General features: G+C 44.6%; 1 protein-coding gene across 7 annotated transcripts in view; it reads left to right on the forward strand.

Moving 5' to 3' along the window:
- Positions 1 to 27,037, forward strand: part of fgfr2 (fibroblast growth factor receptor 2) — a 37,902-nt gene that overhangs the window by 5,120 nt on the left and 5,745 nt on the right. For 2 of the 7 annotated variants that reach the window (XM_012921460.5, XM_004559681.6), the window contains exons 3-15: positions 4,686 to 4,943; positions 5,267 to 5,341; positions 9,280 to 9,449; positions 11,114 to 11,237; positions 15,653 to 15,843; positions 16,929 to 17,073; positions 18,785 to 18,984; positions 20,472 to 20,611; positions 22,632 to 22,753; positions 23,584 to 23,694; positions 24,347 to 24,537; positions 25,184 to 25,306; positions 26,393 to 26,463. In XM_012921460.5, coding sequence (XP_012776914.1) covers positions 4,686 to 4,943; positions 5,267 to 5,341; positions 9,280 to 9,449; positions 11,114 to 11,237; positions 15,653 to 15,843; positions 16,929 to 17,073; positions 18,785 to 18,984; positions 20,472 to 20,611; positions 22,632 to 22,753; positions 23,584 to 23,694; positions 24,347 to 24,537; positions 25,184 to 25,306; positions 26,393 to 26,463 — 1,921 coding nt within the window. Of the gene's footprint in view, positions 1 to 4,685; positions 4,944 to 5,266; positions 5,342 to 9,279; positions 9,450 to 11,113; positions 11,238 to 15,652; positions 15,844 to 16,125; positions 16,265 to 16,928; positions 17,074 to 18,784; positions 18,985 to 20,471; positions 20,612 to 22,631; positions 22,754 to 23,583; positions 23,695 to 24,346; positions 24,538 to 25,183; positions 25,307 to 26,392; positions 26,464 to 27,037 lie in introns of all 7 variants that reach the window. The other 5 variants (XM_014410001.4, XM_014410002.4, XM_014410000.4 and 2 more) reach the window with 5 other exon arrangements.

Consider the following 27,037-nt stretch of genomic DNA (forward strand, 5'->3'; position numbering starts at 1 on the left):
CATCAAGGAAGATTCTTTGATGCCTAGACAGGCACACGAATGGGATGGATGCTTGTTAACAACACACTAGTTGCTTTTCCACAGTAGGAATGTAATTGCTCTCTTGGCTTTCTTGCTGCATCGTTCCTGCTTTCACATGTACGCTGCGCCCTTTTAAACCAGTCACACAGTCGGCACATGTTAAACAAAATGGGATTACAGTTTTCTGTCTCAGCGTGTGCATCCGTGTGCGAGGTGTTGCTCATAACCGATCTGTAGCACTGTGCTATCTGCACAGTAGGAGTGCAGCTGTAAAAGTGTAAAACTGTCAGCTGGCCAGTTAATGACATGGATTGTGGGTTTAGATGTGTGGCGATGGCAATGGAACTGAACTCTAAACAAACACAGTGTGTCAGTCGGTGTGTGTGTGTTTGGGGGGGGGGCATTGGGGTTTAATATACAGCTTTCACACAATGGCTTTTACTAGCCTGCCGTTAGCTGGTGTTAATCTTGTAGGTTGGAGTGCGTTATTTGCTTTGGCTTATGTGCCAGAAAATACCATGTCACTCCACCGCTCACTCTCACAGCTGTCTGATAAGAGGCTGGGAAGAGCCGCTACCTGTGCCAGCCTGTTTCGTCAGACCATCCGTGGCCTCATAAAAGTGTAAAAGGTCTAGATCACATTGTTATTTGTTTTTCTCCTTTCTCTCACAAGCTGAGGTCACATTTGTTGTTATCTGCGCATTATGAAGATTTTTGAAAAGGTTACTTAACCACTTAATTGGTAACCATAACGATATTATTGAGTTAAGGAACAATGCTGCGTTACAGGCAAATTTAATGTGATTAGGGTGATGCAATACATTTATATTGTACTCTTTCTGCCATTAGCCCCACCCCTCCTCAGTAGCCCCCCCGCCCCCCAGAATTACCACCTCAATTTAAAAAAAAAATAAAAAAAAATTAAAATCAACAATACAAAGGGATCAAAATTAAAAAGAAAACTAAAACAACTCAAACTTGTCCATGCCACTGCAGCAGCACATTGATTTGTTGTACAGCTTTAAGAATTAAGCACTCAATATGTTTTTCTTAACATAAAATAACTTGCATAAGACAAGTGTTTTTATAGTCTACTGATCTGACAGATTATCATTAGATTGTCGTTACTGTTGGCTTCAGCGTGTCCTTCATCTGACTTGTTATAATTTCAAGATTAATGCAATGTTTCTGAGGGTCACTACTGCTACATTCAGCCTAAGAAGATTGTTGTACATAGTGTCCAAAGGGCTAAAGGGGTCGTGTGGGGTTCAGGGAAGGCCTTGATGAGGGGGTGAAGGGGTGAGCGAACTGGAGGGGCTGTTGCCATGGATGCTTGCAGGAGCCAGTTCACGGAGCTGCTCCTTTGTCATAAAAAAAAAAGCAGAGGAGGGATTTGAATCTGAAAGGACACAGACATTAGAAAAGGGGTAGAGACAAAAAAGGGGGAGAAAAGTCCTGGGATTTAAGTACGTGAGGGGGTTACAGAGGAAGAAGAGAGGGGTAAAAAGAAAAGAGGAAGGATAAGAAGGGCAGTGGAGATGATGTGATTTGAGCACGTGTATGTGAGTGTCTGTGTTGGACTCCATGCATGCTTAGTGTGCGCCTTTGAGATGGCAGTCATTACATTTAGTCTTCGATCTCATTTTGCAGAATGAGGCAGGGAGGAGATGGGAAGATAGGCCTGGAGGCAAATGTGCCTCTCTGAAGAAGTCAATTCCTAAGATCAGAGAAAGGAAAAAACGTTGCTCTTGCCTTTTACCAACATTTCTGTGGGGCTCATGCCAACTTGATAGATGGACAGATGGGCAAGCAGACATTAAAGGGACTTTGGTGAGAATCGCTTGCTACATTTAGCCACACATACACACACACATGCACATATATTTGGATTGTGAGACTTAATTATTGCCAGCAAAAGATGGTGCGACTGAGGATGAGAAGAGGGAGCGGGGATAAGAGGGGCTGAATCTGTTCCACCTGATGGACACTTGTAATGGCTGTGCATGAGAGGGAGAGAGATGGAGTTTGAAATGTGCTCCAGGAGAAGAGAGGAAAGTGATAGGACTGTGAGAGGGTGGGAAGAGGAGAAAGCTGCTTTAGAAAGAAATTGAGAAAAACGTGTGTGTGTGTGTGTGTGTCTATGTGTGAGAGAGAGAGAGGCTCCCGCCTCCTCCTGTTGTGCAGAAGGGGGATGAAACTTTGCAGAGATGAGAAAATCTGCAGTGAAGTGTTTCAGCTCTTACACACAAGAGGCTACAAGAGTCCATGTACACATGCTGAGAGTAAGTGTTTCACCGGAGCTGTGCGTTTAGATAACATGTTTAAGATTCAGTTCTGTATCTTTATTTTCTTAGTTTGTCTACAAGTTAGTTTCTGCATTCTGTGTGTGTGTGTTTACATGGGGTTAGATGACACAGGTTCCCATGAAAAATCAGGTATGCTGGAGGTGTCAACAGGTTTGGGAAGGGTCGAGGTTAGGTCAGCAGGGTCGTGGTGGGTGTGGATGTGTGTAATCAGAGGAAGAAGAGGGCAAAGCGGAAGGAGAGGTGAAAGAGCAGCAGGAGGAGGAGGAGCTGATGGAGGGGCACAGATGGACACAGCAGAGAAAAGAAAATGATGAAGACAAATTCAATCACTCACACACCAAATGGATAAATTCCTGCCCTTCCCTTTTCCTGTTTTTCCTTCCAAACTTGCGTACCCTTCTTCCATCGCTCCTTCATTTCCAGAACTATCCCTGTGATATAGAAAAAACCCCTCCAAGCAGTAATAACATCACACTGAATGCCTCCAGTGTGGAAAACCACATTGTAAAAGGTAGCGGAGACAGCTCCCATCAATCAGCACAGGAGCTCCACCTCTTATCAGACCACACACTCGGCCCTGGGTGCCAAAGGGGGGTTTAATCACTTCCGGTTTGAAGGAGTTAAGAGGGAAAAACAAGACAATGCAGGAACCGTACCTGTGTGCGTACGTGCCTAGGGGCAAGAGGTTTGCGCACATACCTCAACTCCAGGCTTGTGGCGGAATGACTTTCCCTTCCTGTTGTACGTGTGTGTGCAGGTTTACGTTACATTTGACACAAACATAGGAAGCGCAGAGGTGTATAATGAGGGTGGGGTGTCGGTGAAAAGGTGCATTGAGGTACAGGAAAGGCAGGGAGTGCCGCTGCCTCTGTAATTACACATATCGGACTTCAGCTAAACGCTCTGCATATACCACCATCGCTGGCTTTTTTTGTACGCTTTTCCATTGTTGCGACTTTCCTCCCTCGAATCTTTTTAATCCCTCTCATTTTTCACCTTGTTCCCACTGAAGACGTAAACTTGTGAACATCTGCATTATAGAGAACAACACTGACTAAGATCAGTCTGCAATCGAGCTGAGTGAACACATACACGTGTGCATGAATGTGTGTGTGAAGTTTGCAACGTGCCCGGGGTGACTGGAATCGACTTGAGCATATACGGCAGAACCCAGCTTAGGTTTTTTCCTAGTTTGCTCAGCGTTCCCAAACTGTCTCAATGTGTGTGGATATGTAATCCATGATGATCCTGATGTAGAAGTGCAGTCTCAGCTATGGAAATTCAGAATTCTCTCTTTTTTTTTTTTTTTTTTTTTTTTTTTTAAAACATCTCGGGTGTTCATCTTGCTCCGTCAGTGCAGATGTACGAGTCTGAGAACAGTGTGTGCACACGCACTCGCAGGCAGGCTTGATTTTTCTCCCAGAAATGAAGAGTTCTATGCACTTTGGAGTAGAGCGCTGAGTTTCTTGCTCTCTGCCTTGGCTGGCAGGAGCTGAGGCTGTAGATCTGGCCGAGCTGTAGATCCTCCATGGCCATGTTGTGAAAGAGAACGACGACAAGAGAGATGGAAAACAGAAGAGTCAGGCTGCCGCCAGCTCAAGGTTTTTCGTAGCTTAGGTGCACAGTCAGTACCAGAGAAATGCCAAGACAGGAAAAAAAAAAACCCCGTCCGATCCCATCCCCGCCTCCCCCCTCCCACTTCCCCTGCCTGTCAACTACTTCCGTCTTAGACTTTTCTGGATGCTTTCCTTTCTGATGGGCAGACATTCTGGAGTTGTATTACCTTCCCTTTTTCTTTTTTTTTTTTTTTTAAACGCTGCAGAAATGTTTCTGCATTGCTCCTACTCACCTACACACACTGCTTGGCATCTGCACTGAAACAGATGGATGGCTGGGGAGGGGTGTTTCACCACAAAGATGTCCATTTCACAACTGTTCGCAAAGCTTGGATTGTTTTCTTTGGTTTTGTTTTTATTCCTTTCTCCTTTACACACAGCTATGGCCATAACTGCATGCACTGAATCTATAACAGCCAATCGTCTGCACACTTCAACAGATCTAGGTTTCCAAGGGTCTCATTTTAAATGACTGGGAGTTTGTAAAGATGTGTTGGTGTGGCGGTTTGAAACGTGGGCCTCCTCTTTTCTGTATTGCTCCTCCTGCATAAGTTGATTTAAATGCATCCGTTGGGTTTTTTTGGTGTTTTTTATTTCTTTCTTAAATTGCTTGTTTCTTCCTCTCCCACCTCTCTTTCCTCCTCCTCCTTGTGCACCCTCTTCCTTCCTCATCCTTTACCCCCACCCACCTTCCCCGATCCCCTTCGACCTTACCCCACTCCTCCCCACATCTGCTCTGCAGAGGCGTCGAACAAATACCAAATTTCTAAGCCCACGGTGTGCTCAGTGCACCCGGGGGAAGTGCTAAAGCTCAGCTGCCCTCTGCCAGGGACGGGGACCATCACCTGGACCAAAGATGGCAGCTCTCTGGGCAACAACAACCGCACGCTGATAGAGCAGGAGGTGCTGCAGATCCGTGACACCACGCCCAAGGATTCGGGCCTGTACGCCTGCACCAGCGTGGGCAAAGACACAGTCTGCTTCATAGTCAATGTCACAGGTGAGTCAGGGATCAGGCAAGGTTAGGACAGGTCAGGATGTGAACTTTAGAGAGAGGATTGGTCTGTGCTTGGTGTGGATCCAGGAAATGGCCATGGAGTAGATGTGGTCAAGGATGAGCAGCCTGAAGCTCAATATATAGTGTGTGCGCTTGTATAACAACAGTAACTTACAATCATATTTTAATATTAAAAAAAAAAAATGCCCTCACGCTATTGATTCCTTTAAAACTGTGTTGCAGTGTTGTAACATGGAAATTGCTACATGTGTGTCTGTGTGTGGGGTGCAAAAAAGGATGGCAGTAACCGTGGTTACTCTGTGCAGATGCCATCTCGTCGGGGGATGATGAGGACGATACAGAGCGATCGGAGGACACTGGGGCGGATGGAGAGCAGTTAAGTGAGTATGGGAGGAAACCAAAGGGGGTATGAATGAGTTCGAGATGCTCTCCCTTTCCTCACCAGGTCGCGTAGATTAGGCACCCCTGAGCAAGATGCCTTAAAGAGACAGTAGTAACCCGTTTCTTCACCGATCTGACATCTTCCAACTTCTCCGTTCAATAATTTTCTCTGTTTCCTGACATTTGTTCCATCGTTAACTCAAGCTTCATTCTCCTACCAGTTACAGCTATGTCTCCATGACACTTTAAATGCACATTTTGGATGCAGAGAAGGCTAAAGCAATTAACTAATAGCATATTTGCCCATATCAAATAACAAAAAGTTCAGTTTAAGGGCTTTAAAATTAGCACATACCATGGTTTGAGTGCTCTAGTCTGTTAAATACCGAAGAGTCCCTAAGAGCATGTCAGAACTTAAGTGTGGGATGCTGATTGTGATAGCCAAATACTTAGAAAGGCTTAATCCCCAAGCGAAATAATCTACTTGGCTTTGTCAGAGTTTGTTAGCAGAAGTGAGATTCTGTGATTATGATTAAAGCAGCACAGACAGTGGATGGTCTTTATTTGTTCTGGGAGTGACACCAAACTCTTGTCAAATTGGACTTTTAGCCATATTGCTGCTATTCTATACATTAGTGTTCCTGAGATTTGCGTGCGCGTGTGTGTGTGTGTGTGTGTGTGTGTGTGTGTGTGTGTATTTCAGGCTGGACGCTCCAGGGGAGTGCAGGGATTCCTTACATTCTTCTAGCTTGTGTCTCACAGGTAGTCAGGCCTCATGGAGCCATCCTGTCAGCCATTTAGTCAGCTGGGCTCATCCATTATGAAAGATGCCCATCTGGACTCAGTTACCCACCTGATGGGTTTGTGTGTGTGTGTGCATGTGTGTGAGAAAGAGAAAGTTCTTTACCCAACTTTGTGGCGAGTATCTGGGATGTTTCTGCACGCGCGCATGTGCACGCTTGCGATCGCATACGCTCTCACGAAAAGGAGGCTGAAACAAAGTTGAGGGCTTCCACATCTTGTTAAACTTCTCCACAGGCGCTGCGTCTCATCGTGAGTTCTCCTTCTCCACTTTTGGGCTGACTGTAATTGCCTGAAATCCATTAAATATGTGGTGGTGATGGTTGGGGGGGGGGAAGCAGAACTCGAGCAAGAGTAAAAGAAAAAAATGGTGGAGGGGAAAAGATCCAGCCACTCTGATGGTAATAAGCTGTTTGAAAACAAAGGCGAAGCTGTTCTGGCAGTACAGTTGCATTTTCTCGCCGTGTGTGTTTCTGAAAATTCAAAACCAAGATTATTATTAAAAGAAAGGGGGGGGGGGAGAGGGAGAAAAAGAGGCAGGGGAGTGGGGGTGTGTTGGATCAGTACCAACTCTTTTCTGAGCATGGCGTGGAGCCTTGGCCTCGGGCCGAGAAGGAGGAGGGTGGGCGTGGGAGGGAAGGAGAGTGGAGAGTGAGGGGTGTAGCTTTATATTCGTGGCTTTATTTTCTGGATCGGGCAACACAGAGCATTTTGTTTAAACTTTGTACAGAAGACTGACGAACATATGCTAGTGAAGAAAAGATGGAAATTTGTTTGTTTATCAGCGGGGGGTGGTGTAATTGGAGAAGATGCAGAGGAGCCTCTACAGGGATCTGTGAGGGGAGCCATGCTTAGGGTGGTGGATGGAGGGAAGGGGGGCAGGGGGGACTGATGTCATGATTAAGTTGAAAAGCCACGAGGAGCTTCGCTCTAAGCTCGGGTCTAAATCATCAGACCTGTATCCTGTTTACAGTTGTGTTGTTTAGATGATTGCTCACTTTTATTGCGTGTTCCCTTTGGTAAAAGTTGTGCATCTTTCGAATTTTTATAAGGGAACTCCTCCCCGTCTCAGTTTTTACTTTGCTTATGACATCATCTTCCTTGTTGGGTGGGACTCAGCTGAAGAAAAGTTGATGTCATAAATCTAAGCGAACCAACCAGGATTAAACAATGTCTGAATCAAAACTTGATGACGATTGATCTGCCACTATCTTTCAGATCGAATTAAACCTTCCTCACATGTGTTAAACATATGTAATAACTCTTTGAAGCTTCCTTCGTTTGTTGCATATTTCTTTTTTGGATTTAGGAAATCCTGCCATCATGAAAGGTTGTCAAAATAAATAACAGCGTTTCGGCTTGATCAAGAAAAACATTACAAATTGAATGCTTTTATATCAAATTTGTCTTGGTGAAGAACCCATATGAACATGGTAAAAGTTGACATTTTAGAGGTACTTTGATTTGACAGATTTTTCCAGCACTGGTACTAATTTACCATCAAGAAAAATCACTTGTTCAGCTTGCACAGATGAACGGTAAACAGGAGGATATTGCAGCTTAACAAGAAATCATTTCAACAATGAAATACTTCTCTGGGACACTTGCAGATTTAGCTCTCTAGAGGAGCTTAGAGAGAAAAAAAAATCTTGACTCTCAGTGCCTGAGTTAGATAACCTCAGCTCACCCCAGGCCAGCTAAGGATAAACAGCCGTGAGCGGGGAGCCGGATGTGCAGGGCTTTGGGGGCGGCAGGGATTCCTGGAGGCCAAAGCGTTTGGGCCAGCGAGAGTTTGGCTTCATCTGAGGGCTTGTTGGGTTTGAAGTGCTATCCCTCCGGACAGAGAGCATGGGAAACTGCACTGCTCACCTTTTATGTCTCAACCTCATCTTCTGACCGGCTGCCAGTTTGAGGTCAGAGGTCGGTTTTGAGAGACGGGCTCACGATGGGTTAGTCTCCACCTAATCTGTCTCTGTCTGAATGGATGGAGTGATAACAGGGCGAGTGTGCGGAAGTGAAGCTGGAGGAAAAAGAAGAGCAGTGATAGTGAGAGTGAGGAGGAAGATGAAAGGGGTAGTGACTAATTATAGTGCGAGCACTTACTGTATGCATCCATTCAGGAAGGAAGAGCGATGTTTACTGACTGTACTTTCCAAATATGCTCGACTTGTCCGGTTGTTTAAGCCAGAGAAATGATTGGTGGCTTCTGCTGATAGTATGGGCGGGAAGGAAAGAGAGTGCAGGGAATAGTCTCCTTCAATTTAAGCTTGTGTTTGAACCAGTAGCAGTCTTATCTTTGGGTATTCCCTCTGTTACTTGCCATATGAGGGGGAAGTGATGGTGTGGAAGACCGTTTGGATTGTTGTTTGACTTGGAGTTTCTCTTCCCCTCCGAGTCCCATCTGCTTAGGCAATCACCCTCCCAGGTGCAGAGAAAAAAAAGAGGGGCGGGGGAATCCAGCTGACTGAGTGACTGAAATTGTGAGAAAAAGAGGAGCTGACAAATGGACGAAACACAAGCACGGTGACAGATTTCAGTAGGAGAAATAACGGTTGTCAGTTTGGTGTTGATATGAATCTGGACAAAAGTATGCAGCGAAAACTCTGATATCCTTCGTTAAATGTGACATTCATTTTCTCCCCTGACGGCACATAATGATTTTCAAAAGGTGATAAGCGTCCTGGGCCCTGCTGTCCATATCTAGCCAAGTGACAGGCAGATAAACAGGGCAGCTATGGTAATTGGAGGAAGTGGAGGGAGGAAAAAAGCTGCTAAGTGGAATGAGATGAAATTGAATGTGATGGTCTAGTTACCCTCCTGGCAACGCCCAGGCACATTCTCCCCTTAGAGCCGATGTTTTTCCTCCCCTGCTACACCCCGTCGAGCCTGCAGGAAAAGTGTGTTTTTGTTGAGCTCTGTGAATGTTGAGCTCTGGTTTTTGTTCTGTTGGAGGGGGGGTTTGGGGTTCCCAAAGCCCTGGGAGTTTTACAAATGCTTCAGGTTTGTCTCTTCTTGCAGTAATTCTTCAAATGTACATGCCTTAGCCAGTCTGCAGTCCCACTGCCAAAATGTTAATGCCGAGGACATTATTAGGAAATCTCAGCCTCACTCAACACCAACTGTTCTCTGGTTGCAGGCGCGCCGTATTGGACCTCATCAGCAAAGATGGAGAAGAAGCTGCATGCGGTGCCAGCTGCCAACACAGTCAAGTTCCGCTGTGCTGCAGGAGGCAACCCCAAGCCCAAGCTGCGCTGGCTTAAAAACAGCAAGCCTTTCCGCCAAGAGGACCGCATGGGAGGGTATAAGGTAGGATAAACACTAATAGATCAGAATTTTTATTACTAACGTCAACTCACTTCCCTCTCTGGGTTTTGGCTGCTTTTCTGGGCTGCGGTTCTCATGGCCATTTTGTGAATTTTATTTGCAAGGAGAGCCTTCTCCTTTCAATACTTCCCTGAATGTCCTTTCACCCCTTTTCCACCCTTCGCTGGAGAGACGGGAGGAGGAAAGACAGAGGAAACGAGGGCAGGGTTTCTGGTGTGAAATTGGAATTGCTCATCCGTGCGCCTCTTCTCACCGGGATACTTTGCAGAGCCTCTCACTGTAACTTGACATGGTTCTATACCCCCAACAATTAGAAATGTAAGCCCAGGACATAAGGGTTAAATGCTCCTAAACAGTAATGCATAGAGAAAGTCGGTAGCGTCAGGTTTGAAATGAGTTCACAATGTTGAGGTAACTCGATCAGGGAGAACCTGTCCCACTGGCTTTAGGTTGGAGACTTATAGTGATTCCAGCTTGTTATTCTTTTGACCTGAAATATGATTTACAAATGCTATAGCTGAGCTTGTTTATATTTAAAATTCATGTGCTGTGCATGTTTACACCTTTGATTCCAGGTGTAGATTAAACTGGTGCTAGTCTGATACGCAATTTGGTTACAGTTTGTTTTCTCTCCTTTAAATTCATCTTTGTCCCCTTACTGTATATGATGGAGTCGTACTGATGAAGTGCATTAATAATGCAAATGGACAGTTATGAAATTCATTTATGAAAAGACCCAGTGATGCTGAATGAGTCTGGGGCTCCTGGTTAATGACTTGTGGTTTATGAGGAAACACATTTCACTGCCAGGAAAGTTTAGGTGCAGATTAATGTTGATGTAGCCGCTAATGTTGCTTCCCGTTGGCTTTCAGCACACTCATTACAGCACGGACAAAAAACAGCCACGACGTGGCGGAAATGACACAGTCAAGCTGTCAAATCTACCGTGGACAGTTCATTTCTCTCTTTTTGTCAACAAAGGCAGGACAAAAGCTGTACCTGAGCCCAGCCCTGTAGTATAATCTCTCCATTGTGTGAAATGTAGGCCTGTACAAGCAGTGGCTACAGTGTCTCTTCAGTGTGCTGATGGAAACTCTATTGTCAACTCACACCTGCTGATGCCACACAGAGGTGAAGCTATTTTTGCAAATAAGTATGAATAACTGTATGTTTTTAAAATGGCTTTGACTACAGGATGGGGGAGACTAAATGAAATAGCAGTGGTTGACAGAAGAGGTAGACGGCTAACGTGGAAACACGCAGGGCAATGTTAGGCGTACTTGCAGTGTAAGTACTTCTTAGAGCACTCGGAACTTAGACGGTGATATAAACTGGGAAGCTTTCGCCATCAGGGTATGTAATCTGCATGAATAAAGAAAAGATTGTGACGTTGGAGAGTCATTTTGTTCAAATCTGACCTGAATATTGTTTGCACACCGGATCGTCTCGTTTCTTTAATGCTTCTTTTCAGATCCCCTCTGTCGTGTGCTTCTTTTTTTTTTTCTCTTTCCTCCTAGTCTTCACATTTAGCACCGGCTCTCGGTGTCTAATCTCTGCTCAGTGGCTCAGTATTTAATGACATGCACGTGATAATAAGTTGTGTGAGTTTCTGTCTGCGCATAACAAGAGACTGCTCCTTTACCCAGGTGCGTAGCCAACACTGGACCCTCATCATGGAGAGCGTGGTGCCGTCCGACAAAGGCAACTACACCTGTTTGGTGGAGAACGAGTTTGGATCCATCAACCATACCTACACCCTGGATGTAGTGGGTCAGTACTACACACACTTAGGCTCAAAGTACACCTGAGAGGCTAACAAAGGAGGGATGGAGGAGGGGGAGGGCAGTGGGTGTTTCTCACAGTGGGAATAGAGCGTCTTCTGTGGAATTGCCCAGGTGCGCTCTGGATGCAGGTGGAGGTCAATGAGGAATGTGGAAGCTAAAGATGAATATGTCAACAGTTTTAATATGGCTATCAATAATTTATATAACAATATTTAATTTGTGTTAAGTTAAACATTTGATGATTTTGAAACTACTCGAAGAATTGAGTGGTGTCTCACTAATGTAGAAGATCTTCATTTGGCCTGAAAAACATTTTATTGCTCTATTTTTTTTGCCCTCTGTACAGCTGGTTGTCTCACTATTCAGCAGTGATTGAAGAAAACAATCAGACTTCAGCACTGTAGCCAGACTGACAGTCGGAGCTCTGTTCCTTTTACGTTAACTAGTAGTTATCTCATGAATTTCTTTACAAATAATTTAAAAAAAATACTCATAACCCTCTCACAGACATATCATTGCATACAGCTGCTTTGATAATTCTTTCTTGATTCTGAAGAATCTTGAAAGAGCAGTTGTGAAACAGCTAATTGATTTTCTGCAGAGGAAAGGCTTATTTGAAGTGTTTTAGTCAGGTTTCAGAGCCCATCACAGCACAGAAACAGCTTTAGTGAAGGTTACAAATGATCTTCTTATGGCCTCTGACAGTGGACTCATCTCTGTGCTTGTCTTGCTATACCTCAGTGCAGAGTTTGATACTGTTCACCACAGTATTTTGTACTGCGCTGCAGTGGTTTAAATCATGTCTAATAAAATCCAGTTTGTTCATGTAACTGGAGAGCCCTCTTCAAACACTAAGGTTAATTATGGAGTTCCACAGGGTTCTGTACTAGGACCAGTTCTGTTTACATTATACATGCTTCCCTAAGGCAGCATCGTTTGATAGCATAGCATACATTTTCATTTCTGTGCAGACGATACCCATCTTTGTGTCTAGGTGAAGCGAGATGACACACACCACTTAGTTAAACTGCAGGAATATCTTAAAAATATGAAGTCTAATTTCCTGGTTATAAATTCAGATAAAGTTCAGGTTGTACTTGTGTTGTAATTGGGGTTTCCCCTGTATTGTAGGGAATTTAGTGTCTTGCCACAACTGCTGTTGTGATTTGATGCTGTCCAGATAAAATAAAATAGGTTGTTTTTGTAATTTGTCTTGATATGTCAGTCCCAACGAGCTAAAACAAATGTTTAGTGTCTATTTAAAGGATAGTTTAATGCAAATTGCAAGAAAAAAATGTTGAACCTACTCATGTTTCTTACAAATTGGCCCCTGATGATGTCATGAAATGTCAAATTCTTGTCATTTAGTACAACTTACAAGTCAGTAAAAAGATTTGTGAATGATTTTATCATCTAGACTCTGAGACAACAGAATGCTGGCTGAGCAGTATCACAGGGTTCAGATCCACCTCAGTCAACCCCCTTTTCTGACCTTTGGAGTAAGACAGCAAAGACTGTTTTTCTGCTCAGTTTGCAAAATCGATTGTGCGGACAACAAGGGGAGTGGGATAAAGATAGTAGATAATGTAAGCCTGTGTGCTTGTGCAAGCGCACACACCAACTTTGATCTTAAATTGGATTTGAACCAGTTCTCCTTTGGCCTTTGCTGCGCATCATAACTTATCTGACATAGTAATTCTTCTACAGCCTAGTCAGTAAACCACAAATAATCAGAATAGACATGAAGCTGCAGCTGCTTGTTTCACTGAAGAAAATTTAGGGTGCTACACTCATGCATTTGTAGTTTATGGTTCTAGCTCTGTCACTAATCTTTAGCAGTCATGCTGTAATTGCACGCTCTTTTTATTAGTGCCTCCATGGTAATGATGAGTATTATTTTCACTGTATCAGATTTAGATCAAATACCTGAGGGTTTTAGCACAAAAGTGAACATACAGGCACACAAACATGTGGAGGTCGACACACGGGCGCAAATGCTCCCCAACTAAGGCCCCCTGCTCTGCTTCGCTCTGCACTTAGCTCAAGCTCTCCTTCAGACTGCATATTTCTGTTTTTGTTCTGTTTTATTGCAGAGCAGTAAACCCCCTCCATGTCTGGCTCCACAGCCACTGCCCCCTGCAACCTCTTGCTTCATTTTACTCCATTATAGCTGGTTGGACAGAATGGAGAGAGGGGGAGAAAGAGAGAAAAGGAAGGGAAGCAGGGACAGAAAATGCTGCTCTTATGTCTTTTTTTTTTAAAAATTTTTTTGTCCAAATGACCTGCATGATCAGCATGTGCTGTGCCAGTGTGCCTGCACATGTGATGTGACAATAAAAAGTGATTTGATTTGATTTGATTTGATTTAAAACCAAAAGCAGCCAGTTTGCTCTGGTTCAAGCTGGGCTTTGGAGAAAGGGTTGCAAAGTGACAGCCATGGCAAGTGGAGAAATGAGGAGTTAAAAGAGATCGGGGTGGCTATGTGACATTTTGTGGGTAGCCCTGTGTCCTCCTGTGCTGTGCTGTGTTTTTCCTAAGCCCCTCCCTGACCTTCAGGTCACTGTGTGCCAAGCCACCCAGCACCCAAAGTTCATCAGACTTGAACGATGGAATGCCATCTCCTTGTTGTGACCCTGGTAACAACAACACATAAAAAATTAATGCGGGGTTTGCTTCTTCGTTTGTTTTGATACAGAGAAACCTTAACTTTGGCCTATTTTTCTGTTGCTTACTGGAATTTTTTCCAAATATGTCTTCTGCTTCCTTCCTTTAAGTTCTTGTACAAGTTCAATGGGGAAACTTCTAGACCCATAACCACGCGTTACACACTTTCCCATCCCTTGTGTTCATTTACTGGAGACTTGACCATAACTACTACCTCGTTAACTCTCACCCTAACCTTATTCTAAACTTAAACTGACCTTTCATGCTAAATCTTTATGATTTATGCTATGGGAACTTCCCAAAGCCAAATCTCCTCCATGTGACAGCATGAACAGACTTGTGTCCTCACAACATCAGATCTAAGAGTTTATACACACACACACACACACACACACACACACACACACACACACACACGTGATATTCCTTTTTCTAATTTAAGAAAGAAAAGCTCCACAGCCTTTTATTGTTTGCGGGTTTCTCCCAAATCATTACGTGGCCTATTTTTCTCACACCACCACATATTCTGTCATTTAGTCTAAGTAGTCAGCTATGCAGCTCTAAATGCTCCAGCCAGAATTGGCACAGCTATAATAAAGTTTCAAGTTCATTTAAAGAAAAAAAGAAAAAGGAAAAAGTCCTTTGACTTGCCAACATGTTCCTCTGCGTGTGATTGTTTCACATTTTGAAATGGTTTTAAAGTTCTTTAAAAAGAAAATTGCCTCATAAAATGCTGTTCGGTATGTTTTACAAAGAGAGCACGAAATTCAAGTCGATCACCTCTCCCTGTTTTGTAAAGATCGAGAGGGTGCGGAGGCTCGTGAAGTATGGGAGAGGAGAGAAAATGGGGGCAAATAAAGAGAGACAATAAACAAGACGTGCTCTAGGAATGTGCAGAGGGGAGGAGGGAGGAATAAGGGGTGGGATTGATCTGATCTGACAGATGTCAAAAAGGTGGAGCGTGGAGACAAATGCAGACACATGGAAGAAGTCTCTACCTCTTAGGTTCTGCACTATCCATCTGTCGATCCCTCGTCTTTCCTTCCTTTCACCCTGCTAATTATTCCCCCCCCTTTTTCCCCCTCTTTCTCTCTAATTCCCAGCCTCCACGCTCTGACCATCCCCCGTGACGAACCCCGACACGTATACATACACGGGCACAAACGTATTCACTACAGTTACCTTCAGGCTTTGTTTTGGAAAGGCGCTGCGGCGCCCCCGGCTCGGTGATGTCACTTTGTGCGTGTGTGAGAGTTTAGTGGCAGCGGGTGGTTGCTGTCAGTGTGGGGGTTGGTGGGCTCTTCATAGCGGTGGTGTTTGAAAGGGGGCATTGTTCCACAGGTCTCGCTCTGGGCAAATGTTTGCTTGTAAAAGAATGCAGATAAGTCGAGATGTGAGGGCGCTATGAAGATATTCCGCTTTCCGAGACGGGCACATAGTTTAGGTTAACCCCCAATGTGCGCCTCGATTTATAAAAGTCCTCCTCTACCTGATTTCTGTTTACTAGAGCTAGATACTCCTCTTTGTTTTGTTTGTAGCTTTCAAGAGCTTCTTAGATTTACACATCGGGATCACCATGATTATACCTGCCTGGGCTGCTCGGAAAAACCATTCACACTCACAGTGCATAAAGCACAAATCAACGTTCACATTCTTAAACATCAGATTTAACTACGAGACTCTTAAAGGGAAGTGGCAGGCATTTAGACATGTTCTAATTTTCTTCTCTCTCAACAGAGCGGTCTCCTCATCGGCCTATTCTTCAGGCCGGCCTCCCGGCCAACACCACTGTCCACGTAGGAGAGGATGCCCGTTTCGTTTGCAAGGTCTACAGTGATGCGCAACCTCACATCCAGTGGCTAAAGCATATCACTCAAAACGGCAGCCGCTACGGCATAGATGGACACCCCTATGTCAGAGTGTTAAAGGTAGGTCGCCTCACGTCCCCTTTTAGATTTTATTTCTGCGTAAACAAAAATCCTTCCCTCCGTTGTGGCGTTCTGCCAGTGACTCCAGGTGAATGTCAGCAGTCATATAAGGAACTAACTCTGTTTTTCCCCTGATGAAGTGCCAGGTTTTATCCGTGGGGATTCCTGCTTTCTCCTCTCTCCTGCAGATCCATATGCAGTAGCTGTAGTCGTGATGTTTGACTAATTCTGCTCATTCATTTGATGTGCGTGTCTAAGAATGTGTGTGTATGTGGATTGCAGCGTTCAGGCATTAACAGCTCAGACGTGGAAGTGCTCACACTCACCAACGTGACAGAAGAAGATGCTGGAGAATATATCTGTAAAGCCTCCAATTATATAGGCGAGGTCAGCCAGTCGGGCTGGCTGACTGTCATCACAGGTAACCTATGAGACCTGACTCACCTACACTCCCTCCCTACCTTCCGGTGTGGTTTCATAGGCTTCGATCCTGACTTGCTGTGCTGTGGTGGTCCTGCTGGTGGTCCCTTGGTTGTCCTGGTATCACAGTCCGTTTTCCCCCTTTATGTTGCGCCCTTGTGTAATAGCTGTTCCCCCACCCCCCCGTCATTACCTGGGAATGGTGAGACCATGGAAGCACTGGACGAGCCCGCACACCTAGACATCAAAATTGACACAGCTAGCATCTTTTTTCTGTGCGAGCTGTGTCAAGGTGATGCATGGTGTTGCAGTGTTCTCCATGCTCGCTCTGTGTTGTGCATGTGTCTAATGTGTGGTTTAGACTTGCCTTTTCTTAGCAGGTTCTGTGGGTGATGGGAACCTTTTGGGTATTTGTTTCTGGTGCACTTGTTCTGTTTTCCTCATGTATTTGGTGGCATATTGGGTTCCATCTGTGTCCTCTCCAGCCCCGAGTGTTCCCAACATCCTTTCCTCTAGATGGAACTGCAACGATGGATACTATCCAGCTCCTCTGATTTCTCTTTTGGTGCTGTGGGGTCTCATTTTTTTCTCTTTCTCTCTCCGTCCTTATTTCTCTCTTTGACTCTTCTACTTTCACCTTCCCTCTTTTCCTCCTCCTCTTCCAGACTGCAGGTGTTAACACCACAGATAAGGAGATAGAAGTTCTCTACTTGCCCAATGTAACATTTGAAGATGCTGGGGAGTATACGTGCTTGGCGGGTAATTCTATTGGGATCTCCTATCACACTGCTTGGTTGACGGTGCTTCCAGGTATATACACCCATGTACTGTCTTCTGTTTCTCTTTTCCCGCTCTCATTCTTCTCCAAAAATGATTGGATTGTGTCATTTCAATTATCTCTCTGGAAGGCAAATCCTCCCTCTGGAGTCTAATTCACACAACTCAAATAGCAGATTATGGCTAGGAGCCAGCGCGGCCATCATCCAAGGCAATGCACTGCAAAAAGCAGGGAGAGCTTGTATTCTATAATATGATATGGCCTGGTGAGCTGCTGAATGCTCACAGCAGATGACAGGGTGGTTTGGTGTGCTCCAGCAACAGTTCAAGTACCTGTAGACTCCAAAACGTGGGGAAGGTTTGCCTTTCTTCTGTCGCTCTTGTTTGTCTCCTGCTTCTCGGGGAAAGTCTTTGAGTGCCACAAAAATAGCATTTTTTCCCCCTTATGCCTCAAGCTGTACTTTACCCCCTTCTGGCTCTGATAATTGGAATCTTTTAAAAACTCTTATTTCTCCCTGAAATAAAGGTTGAAAGTTAAAGCTCAACACTCGCTTCACGTTGGCTTGACTTTCTCAATTATCAGAGCCAAAGCTTTCAACTTCTGCACAGTGAATGTCTTATGCTTGTGTGCGTCGTCATTTATCAACATCCTTTTTTTTAAATCCTCTATTTTTGTCCATTGCTGAATGTCCGGGCTGTAATTACACATGCCAAAGGATGAGAAACGTAAAACTCATCGACGAGTTAGTTCCAGGCTAAACGGGTGATTATTGATGCTCAAGTTCCTTTCAAAAAGTACAGTGGGCATTAAATGTGACTGAGAGTAGCTGGCTGTCGGCAGCCCTCAACAGACAGCCAGTATTAAACCATCATTAAGGCTGTAACAAGATAATAGTTTGGGTTTTGTCTGTAAACAATACCGCATAATGATCACAAGCAGGCTATTTCCTCTGGGAGTAATATGCAATATTTATTACACTCAATGAGCTCTATCTGCACGGCTGGCGCCTTTAAGGCTGTAACTCCTCTGTGTGTGAGTGTGTGTGTGTGTGTGCGCTGTGGTTTTTGGACCAGCAGATACAAAGTAGGCTGAAGAAAGGTTCCTACATGTACAGTAGCTTCACCTCCAGCTGGCTGAAAGGCAGTTTGGTTGGCTGTACTGTACAAAAGCCTTGTTTGTGGTCTGGAGGCTATGCATTATGGAACAGTCTGTTTCTATAGTGTACACACACACACTCAAATATAAACTAAGACCATTTCTGACAGGAAGTTCAGGCGATACGCAACCATATAGGACAGCGCTTTCCCCTTTGCAATCTGAAGTGAAGCGTTCATTGTTCCACCGTTTGTGGGTGTGGGTTTGTGCTCACGTGTCTCCAACATTAGCACAGAATGCAGACAGATGCAGGCCTGGTTGGACTGGCTGAGTCAAGATTTAATTGTCTGTTTAGACTGTTAAGCCCTGTACGGAGTTTCTAGACTTTTTTTGTTTTTTAACTAGGAATGCTGGGAAAAATAGAGAGGAGAGGATATGCAACAAAATAATTTTTGTTTAGATAGTTCGTTGATGGTGATTACATTTATACATGAGTCACCTCCAGAGCATCTGTCTCTGTGTTTGTCTGTCTGATACCCGTGTTTGTCTGTGCAAATGGAGAGCACGTATGTGAGCAATCCTAGAGAGTGTTCCTTTAACCTTCTTCGCCTGACCTCACCCTCGCTGCCATTTCTCTGTTTTCCTCAGCCCTTGAGAAAACTCCTGAGTCCATTTCCCCAGACTACGTGGAGATCGCAATATACTGCGCGGGCGTCTTCCTCATTGCCTGCATGGTGGGCATTGTGGTGGTGTGCCGCATGAGGAACACTGCAAAGAAGCCCGACTTTGGTGGCCAGCCAGCGGTTCACAAACTGACCAAGCAGATCCCCCTGCGCCGCCAGGTAACAGAAAGTAGATAAAGAGTTCTAAAGGCATCTTACACCTCTAGAGGAGAATAACACACATTGCATACATGCTGAAAACACAAAACATAATAACAGACAGTCTAGATGATATAGTTGTTTTAACTGGGGGTATCAAACTTATCTTACAGGCCAGTTTAATCTCCAGTGGGTTGGATATGCACAGCCAGTGCATAATAATCTATTAAATAAACTTTTAATTACTGGTTCTTTTACAAATCGAACTATAATAATGCACTTTTTTTTCCCACATTCAGTCACTTTACTGCATTACAAAGAAACACTCATGCTGCAAGTCAAGCAAATGTGTCAGCATGGCTCATTGCGTTGATCACCTTTCTTTGGTGTGGTCCAGCAGGCCAGGGGTTATTTCTTTGTTAGTAAGAACGTCATAAAACTAATGAGGACTCCAACCTCTGGCTTGCATAAACTTAACCTTGCAACACACAATGCTTCTCCACTAAAATAAATAAATAAGCAGTAAAAAGTCTCCAAATTTGGGACCCTTTCTTTGCAGTTTTCACGCTTCTAGTCCAAGGGGCCAAATGGGATCGTTTTTGTCAGCTGTACCTTTGACAACCCCTGATATAGAGTAATGCTGAAAAAATAAAAGCTGCATAGCAAATAATGAGAGGTGAGGGGAAAAAACATTGTGGCACAATCTGAGCTACATAGTTTTCTCTCCTAATGAAGGTGTTGCCACAATTTAAACAAACAAACAAAAAAACATGCTATTTTTTTGTTTTTTTTATGATAACCATTTCTTTTAAAAGACCAAAGTAAGGCCATGTCGTATAAAGAGCAACAGAGCTCGCAAAGACTTGAGATAAAAAAATGCAGTAATCAGTTTTGTTTCTTTCTCACATGCCTCTCAGGGCTTTCATAGATGGTTGATACACTTGTAAATAACACAAAGATTACAACTGATGTGGTATCTTAAAGAATCTACTTCCAGATCTCATTTAGGTGGCGTGCATTTTTGTACAAGTTAGCACTGCTGCCTGAAACTGCAGCCACAGTTTTTCTTTTTTTCACCCTGTGTATGAGCCACAGTTTTCCCTCAAAGGAAAACCAAAAGGTACAAAAAGTGTTGGATTACATTCTGCAGAGAGACTGATTCCTGTGTCAAGGTAAGGTTAGGCTGGAGGGAGGAGAGATGAGCCCTGGAGACGGTGGCGAAGCTGAGCATTTAACACATATTTATCAAAATTACTGTTGCTGCTCAATTAATCATCATTGAAATGTAATCTCCGGCTCTGGGAACGACTTTATCGTAATACCAAAGCCTTAAATGTGGAATTCCCAAATATACTACTTGTGCTGACGCGCCAGAGTTCCCAGCAATGTTGTTATTTTGTAAATAAAGTAGTCAGTCGTACATGCCTCAATTACTCCTCTAGTGATGCCTCGGAGCTCTAACTGATCTGTGAATCCAGACCGCGGTGATCAGCCAATCCCCTTTCATCCTGCAGGTCTCAGCAGACTCGAGTTCTTCCATGAACTCTAGCACGCCTCTGGTGCGCATCACGACACGGCGGAGCTCTGCACACGATGAGCCAATCCCAGAGTACGACCTTCCTGAGGATCCGCGGTGGGAGTTTTCTAGAGACAGGTGAGAAATATTCTTCCTTTTCCTGTCACAGACATTATCCTTCCTACTTACTGGTGTTTTTGTACCCTGAAGAAAGGAAAACCATAACTGATTATTTTTTCCCTCAGAAAAGAATTTGAGATTAGGCTCGTGTCACGCAAATAAGAACTCCCTGTTCTTATTTGCATGTCTCACCACTTTACAAAATGCCAAATAGACAATTATGTAAATCAAATTCAGCTCCTGCATAAACCAAAAAACACCTGAAAATGCTGATCTGCTACCCAGTCCTGCTTTCTTTTGAAAGGGGGTATTCAGAAAAACACTAAGGATTCAGAGCCTGTGTGCAGTAATTGTTTGATGGTATGCATAATACTTTTTTGGGGCCGTCTTTGAGCCTCTATCTGATTTGATCTCACCTGCTAAATGATCAGATTAATCATTTTTATAGGTGAAGAGTGCAGACTTTAATGACTAACTGTTAAAGCACAGTTGTGGTAACTGAGATAAAGGGCTGCTGGCTCATCTGTTGGTGCTTTAGTAAAATGACCTGAACTTGGCACGCTGCACACCGCCTCATCATTACAACGACTGCTACGTCACACTCTCGCTCACCCGTAGTGACACACACACATGCTTCTGTTGGGAAGGAGCGAAGATGTGCTAATTAGTGGTTAGCATTCACAGCTTTCATCTGCATGTTTGGGCTAGGAGTGTTTGCTCGGTTTCATACCAGAGGAATTAGCACCGCTGAGGTTTCGGTTAGTCACAGTAACTACAGCCAGTGATAAGCTTTAGGGTGGATTTAAAAGGACAGCAAAGGTTAGAGCAGTTTAAAGCTGTCTTGAGGCCTTGCGTTTTGAAATGAAAAATGAAAATCCAAAGCTGTTAGTCTGAAAGGAGGCCTGTCTTTTGTTAAAATGAGTTGTTAAAAAAACAGAACTTGGATCATAAATAAAAATTTTTAGCACCAGTCATCAGTGGGGGAAAAACATTTCTGATGTCATATTAGACTTTGTGAGTGTGTGCTGCTGAATGGCATTCTGCTGAGGTTTGCTTTTTTTAACACTTAGACCCCCTTTAGATGAAGCAACCATAGTTGTTTTGTCTGGGTTGAATAAATGCATGCCTCTGTTTGAGTCTTTATTCCTTGCTTGCCATCCTACCGCCCGAGGGATCACGTTGGGCTTGCAGAAGGCTTAGGAATGCTAACGTTTGCAGTTTGTGTGCAGGAAAAATAACATTGATTATGTGTGGCTGGAAAGACAGACTGGTTGTCATTGAGTGTGGACAGACAGAGGATTGTGTTACTACATAAGGGCCACAGGCTTTTTTCATGTCCCAGTTTGAATATTTACATAGCCTGTACACTGAGCCTTAAGGTAAGGGCCTCTACTGTCAATCAAATAACAGACAGGAGGCTACACTACCAGCTCAGTGGTCTGATTGGTGCTGCAGCTCTGATGCAAAGTTATGAAAGAGCCTGTGTAAGAATTTCTCCCCCTGATTGATAAATCAGTGTAATAGAGTTTGGACGTTAAATTTAACACCAGATTTTGAAACATGCACCTGTAAGGCAAACTAAAGGAAGAATTCCATCCTTCTGAGGCCAATGTTTTAAGGCTAAAGTAGGCTCTGTGTAATGACTTGAGAAGAGTGTATATTGAAACATGCCAAGAGAGGGTAAACAGTTTAGAAATTAGTGCTCTCCCTGACTTTATCAGACGATTATCGTAGCCACGTCTGCCTTCCTACCTACTGCCCTGGCAGAGGCTGCGGTCGCTGTGCCAATAAAACACAGACACAATCTGATTTAAACGTAGCAGTCTAGAGAAAAAAAACCCAAAACCGATAGGGTGAGGTTGACAAGCTGGTTCTGTGCCAGGTTTCATTAACCCTCTCTCCCACACTCTAACCTGTTTACTGCAGCACTGTGGGTGAGTCAGTGCACACAAATCAGCCTCATGCATTTGTCTCCCTTTCTGCAGCTAATCAGCTTCCTGTCTATTTTTCCTTCTTGCTTCTCCTTCTGTGGCTGCAGGTTGACCCTGGGCAAACCCCTTGGTGAGGGTTGTTTTGGCCAAGTCGTAATGGCAGAGGCCCTGGGCATCGATAAGGACAAACCCAAGGAGGCTGTAACTGTTGCAGTCAAGATGCTGAAAGGTAAGTGAGTCTCAGTAGCGTTGTGTGTCAGACCGCGGGGATAAGATGTACACTTACTTCATTGTGTCTTCTGAGCAAGGTGAGAACATTTTACAGGTGATTTATGTTCCAGTGAGGGTTCACTAAAGGTGCGTGGTGGAGCCTGGGGCTGTCGTTATTATTCCTTATTGGTGGTTGCTGAGTGACAGCTAGAGGGATGCAGGTTGGGAAGGTAAGGGTTAGGGTGCGGTTACATACCTGACCCCAGAGCAGCAGCTGGCTGGAGCTCAGTCAGCACCCACACAAAGAAGTAAGTCACACTAGCAGCACTGCTGAGATTAATGAAAACAGGAGGAGGGGGCACTGGGTTGGTTTGAGGTTGCGGGGTACGGTGAGATCAGACATGGCAGCAGGCTATTGGGCCGACCTCGACAGTATACGTCTGCTTTTTTAAAACGACTCCAGATACGGTAATGGTGCAGTGGAATGCAGGCAATGCCAGTCTGGCTATTGGGATATCTCCACTTGCTCAATCAGTTCCATGACAAAAGGAGCCTGTGCAGCAGATAATGAATCCAGATTGAACGTCTTTAATTTCTTCTCCTCCCTTGCCCTGGTGCTGAAAGGATGCCTCTGTAGTCATTGTGGGGAGCTTCCCTCGCTGCTGTAACTCGAGCCGACATTGTCTGTCATCCGCACTTAATCAGACGCACCTAAAAAACAGGGTGCTGTCTAAAGGGACAGCTCCTTAGTCCTGAGCCAAAGGGTTAAAGGGGCGTTTGGAATATGGGGTGTGTGTTTTTCAGACCTTCTCTTGGCAACCTTTAATATGTGACTTCTTCTGCTGTTAGATGACGCCACCGAGAAAGACCTGTCTGACCTGGTGTCAGAGATGGAGATGATGAAGATGATCGGCAAACATAAGAACATCATTAACCTTTTGGGGGCCTGTACACAAGATGGTGAGTGCATTGATTGTGAGAATCAGTGTGCATGCATATGCAGATGAGTTTGCTGATTTTCTGTACAATGCCATAAAGGTTTGCCACAGGACCCTTTAGTGTCCTTAAGCACACTTGTTGAGTCCCCATGAAAACAATACTAAAAACCCACTGGCTTACTCTGCTTAGTTAGTCTCAGGGGACAATGTTAAAGTCTTTGAGGTTTCCAGTATAGCTGTCACTAAAAAAGATGATAAAAAGCTACATTGTCATCACATGATAGTCAGTGGTTTGCTCTTCAGTGAGCGTAGTCTCTTTCTGTGCACACGGGCTGTTCAGCTGCATGCAAAGCAACAGGAATCGTCTATTCATATGCAGATTTGTGTTTGGAGCAATTACTGTGAAAAGGAAAAGAAGAAAAAGAATTGGCTATTCTGAGTTTTGGAAATGCACATAACTGTTGAAATGCAGCTCTGCACAGACTGGCTGCTTTAATGCCGTTTCTCACACAGCCCTTCTCAACTGTTTTTGAGCAGAAATTTCCATGAAGCAAGCGCTGGTTTTATGATCTGAATGTTCTGTTTTTCATTAAAATTCACTCTGAATTTTGTCACTTTGTTTCAAAGGGAATAATTCAAGTTCAAACACTTGTTTGGCTCCGTCTCTTGTGCAGGCCCCCTCTATGTCATAGTCGAGTACGCCTCCAAAGGTAACCTCAGGGAGTACCTCCGAGCCCGCCGGCCACCCGGCATGGAATACTCCTACGACATCGCCCGTGTCTCAGACGAACAGCTCACGTTCAAAGATCTGGTCTCCTGCACTTATCAGGTGGCGCGGGGCATGGAGTACCTAGCATCGCAGAAGGTAAGGAGAGGACACGCACAGACACAGACAATGCCCTGTTCTCATATCGATCGCACGCTTGCTGGTTGCCAAAACAGATCTCGGTGCCAGCACACAGAGGGTTTGATGTGCTGTATCCACAAAGGTTTTACGTAGAAGCTTGTATGTGCTTCACTGTGGGAATACTGTCTCCTAAAAACACAACTCTTACCCCGCCTCTCTGCCCAAATCCCTACATTGTCTCTCATTCCACTACAAAAGCCCCTCTGTGTAGAAGAATTGTTAAGTTTTCACAATAGGGGTGCAGCCATGTTGGCCGAAAGCAGCATTACGCTCCCTCTAACTGTTGGAATGTGACAGAGCACGCTGCCTCACACGCACGCACACGCTAAAGTGCATATGTACAACCATACATGTGTCAAGGTATGCGAGGAATCTTTACTGATCCAGGCTTGTTGAAGACTGTGTAGTCGATGTGGCGTCGTGTTATTCAGTCCAGCACTCCCTTTGTGCAGGAGATTTCTGGATGATTTCATGCACCACAGACACTTTAACACCATCCCAAATAAAGCATGCACCTGTTTCCAAGTTGATTTATTTACAGAATGAGGTAATTGTCTTATTCTCATCTTCTCCCTCCCCCCTTTTTTCTCAATCCACATCTCAGTGTATACACAGAGACCTGGCAGCGAGGAACGTCCTGGTCACAGAGAGCAACATCATGAAGATCGCCGACTTCGGCCTGGCCAGGGATGTCCACAACATCGACTACTATAAAAAGACGACCAATGTAAGTACTCTGCGTGTCAGCGGATGCTTTTTGGAGAGCTTCAGCGGGGGATGAGTTCACCCTCCTCTCCTTTTGCTCCAGTTCCTTCCCTTCCCTCATCTTTCTGTTTCACTCCGTTTCCTCCGCTGGTGTCTTGGCAAAAGCTGCAGGTTCCCAGGCGGCCTGTGAATCTAGTGCTTCTGGAGACTCTGCCTGTTTACCCCTCAGTCTCTTGTTCTTTTGGTTTCATCGACACTTATACAATTAGCCCAGAAAAGAGACCGAGCGAGAGGGGAGGGAGCAGCAGCTTAGCCGTAATTGACATCTCCATAGCGGCCCAGTGGTGTCTTTCTTTCCCACCGCAGAACGTTGTTGCCTGCGCATCCTCATTTCATATGCATGATTGCCTTTTCATCGCATGCACAATCACGCTGAGAACTAGCTGACAACAACAACAATATTCGATGATGCTGACGGTGACGAAGATTAGGGCAAGCAAATGCGACAATGATTGAAACGGGACCAATAAAGACAGAGGCATCATTGTAGTGCTGCATTTTTTTAATATTTCTGTTAATCTTCATTGGTCTGACAGGAATGGGACACTTTACATCAGCCTTTTATTGAATTGCTTCATAATTCTTTATGGAATGAATGAAAACTACAGCAAATTCAGATTTTGTGTATTTAACTTGCTGCCCACCACAGCATCTGTAACTAAAGAATACCTATTTAGTGTCTGAATGATAATATATACTCACCAAGGTCGCCTTGTCAGCTACGCTTAGCTTCCCGGCAAGTGTTTCAATGCTACAGTGATAAACTCTTCTTTATCCGTGACCCTGTTTATCAGCTCTATTGCCCTAACAATGTAAACGTTCCTCAGGGAAATCCATTCTCCCCTAGACAGTCGCTCCTCTAGTGCCTTATTCCCTTGACTACTTCCACATATCAGCTTTTCCAGGAGTAATGAGATCTCCTGGTCATGAGGGATTTGAATTTCTTGCTGATGAAGCAAGAAATTTAGAGCTCGGCAGTCTTTTAAGGGGTACATTTTATTTGACCTCTCACCTGAGTGTGTGTGTGTGTATGTGTGTCCGTCCTCAGGGTCGTCTCCCGGTGAAGTGGATGGCTCCAGAGGCACTCTTCGACCGGGTCTACACACACCAGAGTGATGTGTAAGTATATAACAAAGTGTTTCTGTGTCCCACCACTGTAAATAATCCAAAATCCATTTACTCACATCAGTGGTACATTAAGCTTTATCATAAAGTAAAAGATGCTGTCACAGCTATTTTCTATAGCCTGCAGTCAGAGTGATTGTTTTTCATGGGGTACAGGAACAGAGGGTAGGTGATGGTTTGGGGTTTTTTTGGGGGGTTTTTTTGGTGCAGTGTTGGTGAGTGTTAGGTTGAGGGGGATGACTGGCTGTAGGGGGCCAGTAGTGGCCAGTCTGTGGCAAAAGTGAGGATTTCACGCTAGACTTGGAGCCAATGCCGTGTTACTAATCTGGCCGGCTTCAAAGGGCCTAGAAGGAACCCGGAGCCCACCAGCACCTCCTCTTTTCCCCCTCTGATTCACCCCTGCTCCTCCGGCCCTGCTCGGAAGTTTCCCATCTTGTTTGGGCCCCCCATGCACCTCTAAACGCAACAATGCTGCAGCCTCCCTGTGCAGGCCTCATCCTCCCTGCATCCAGCCTCTTTTAACTCCCTGCCATCCCCTCTTCACTCTCCTCTCCTTATTCAGCAACAC

Source organism: Maylandia zebra, linkage group LG13 (genome assembly GCF_041146795.1).
Source record: "Maylandia zebra isolate NMK-2024a linkage group LG13, Mzebra_GT3a, whole genome shotgun sequence".
NCBI classification, from domain to species: domain Eukaryota; kingdom Metazoa; phylum Chordata; class Actinopteri; order Cichliformes; family Cichlidae; genus Maylandia; species Maylandia zebra.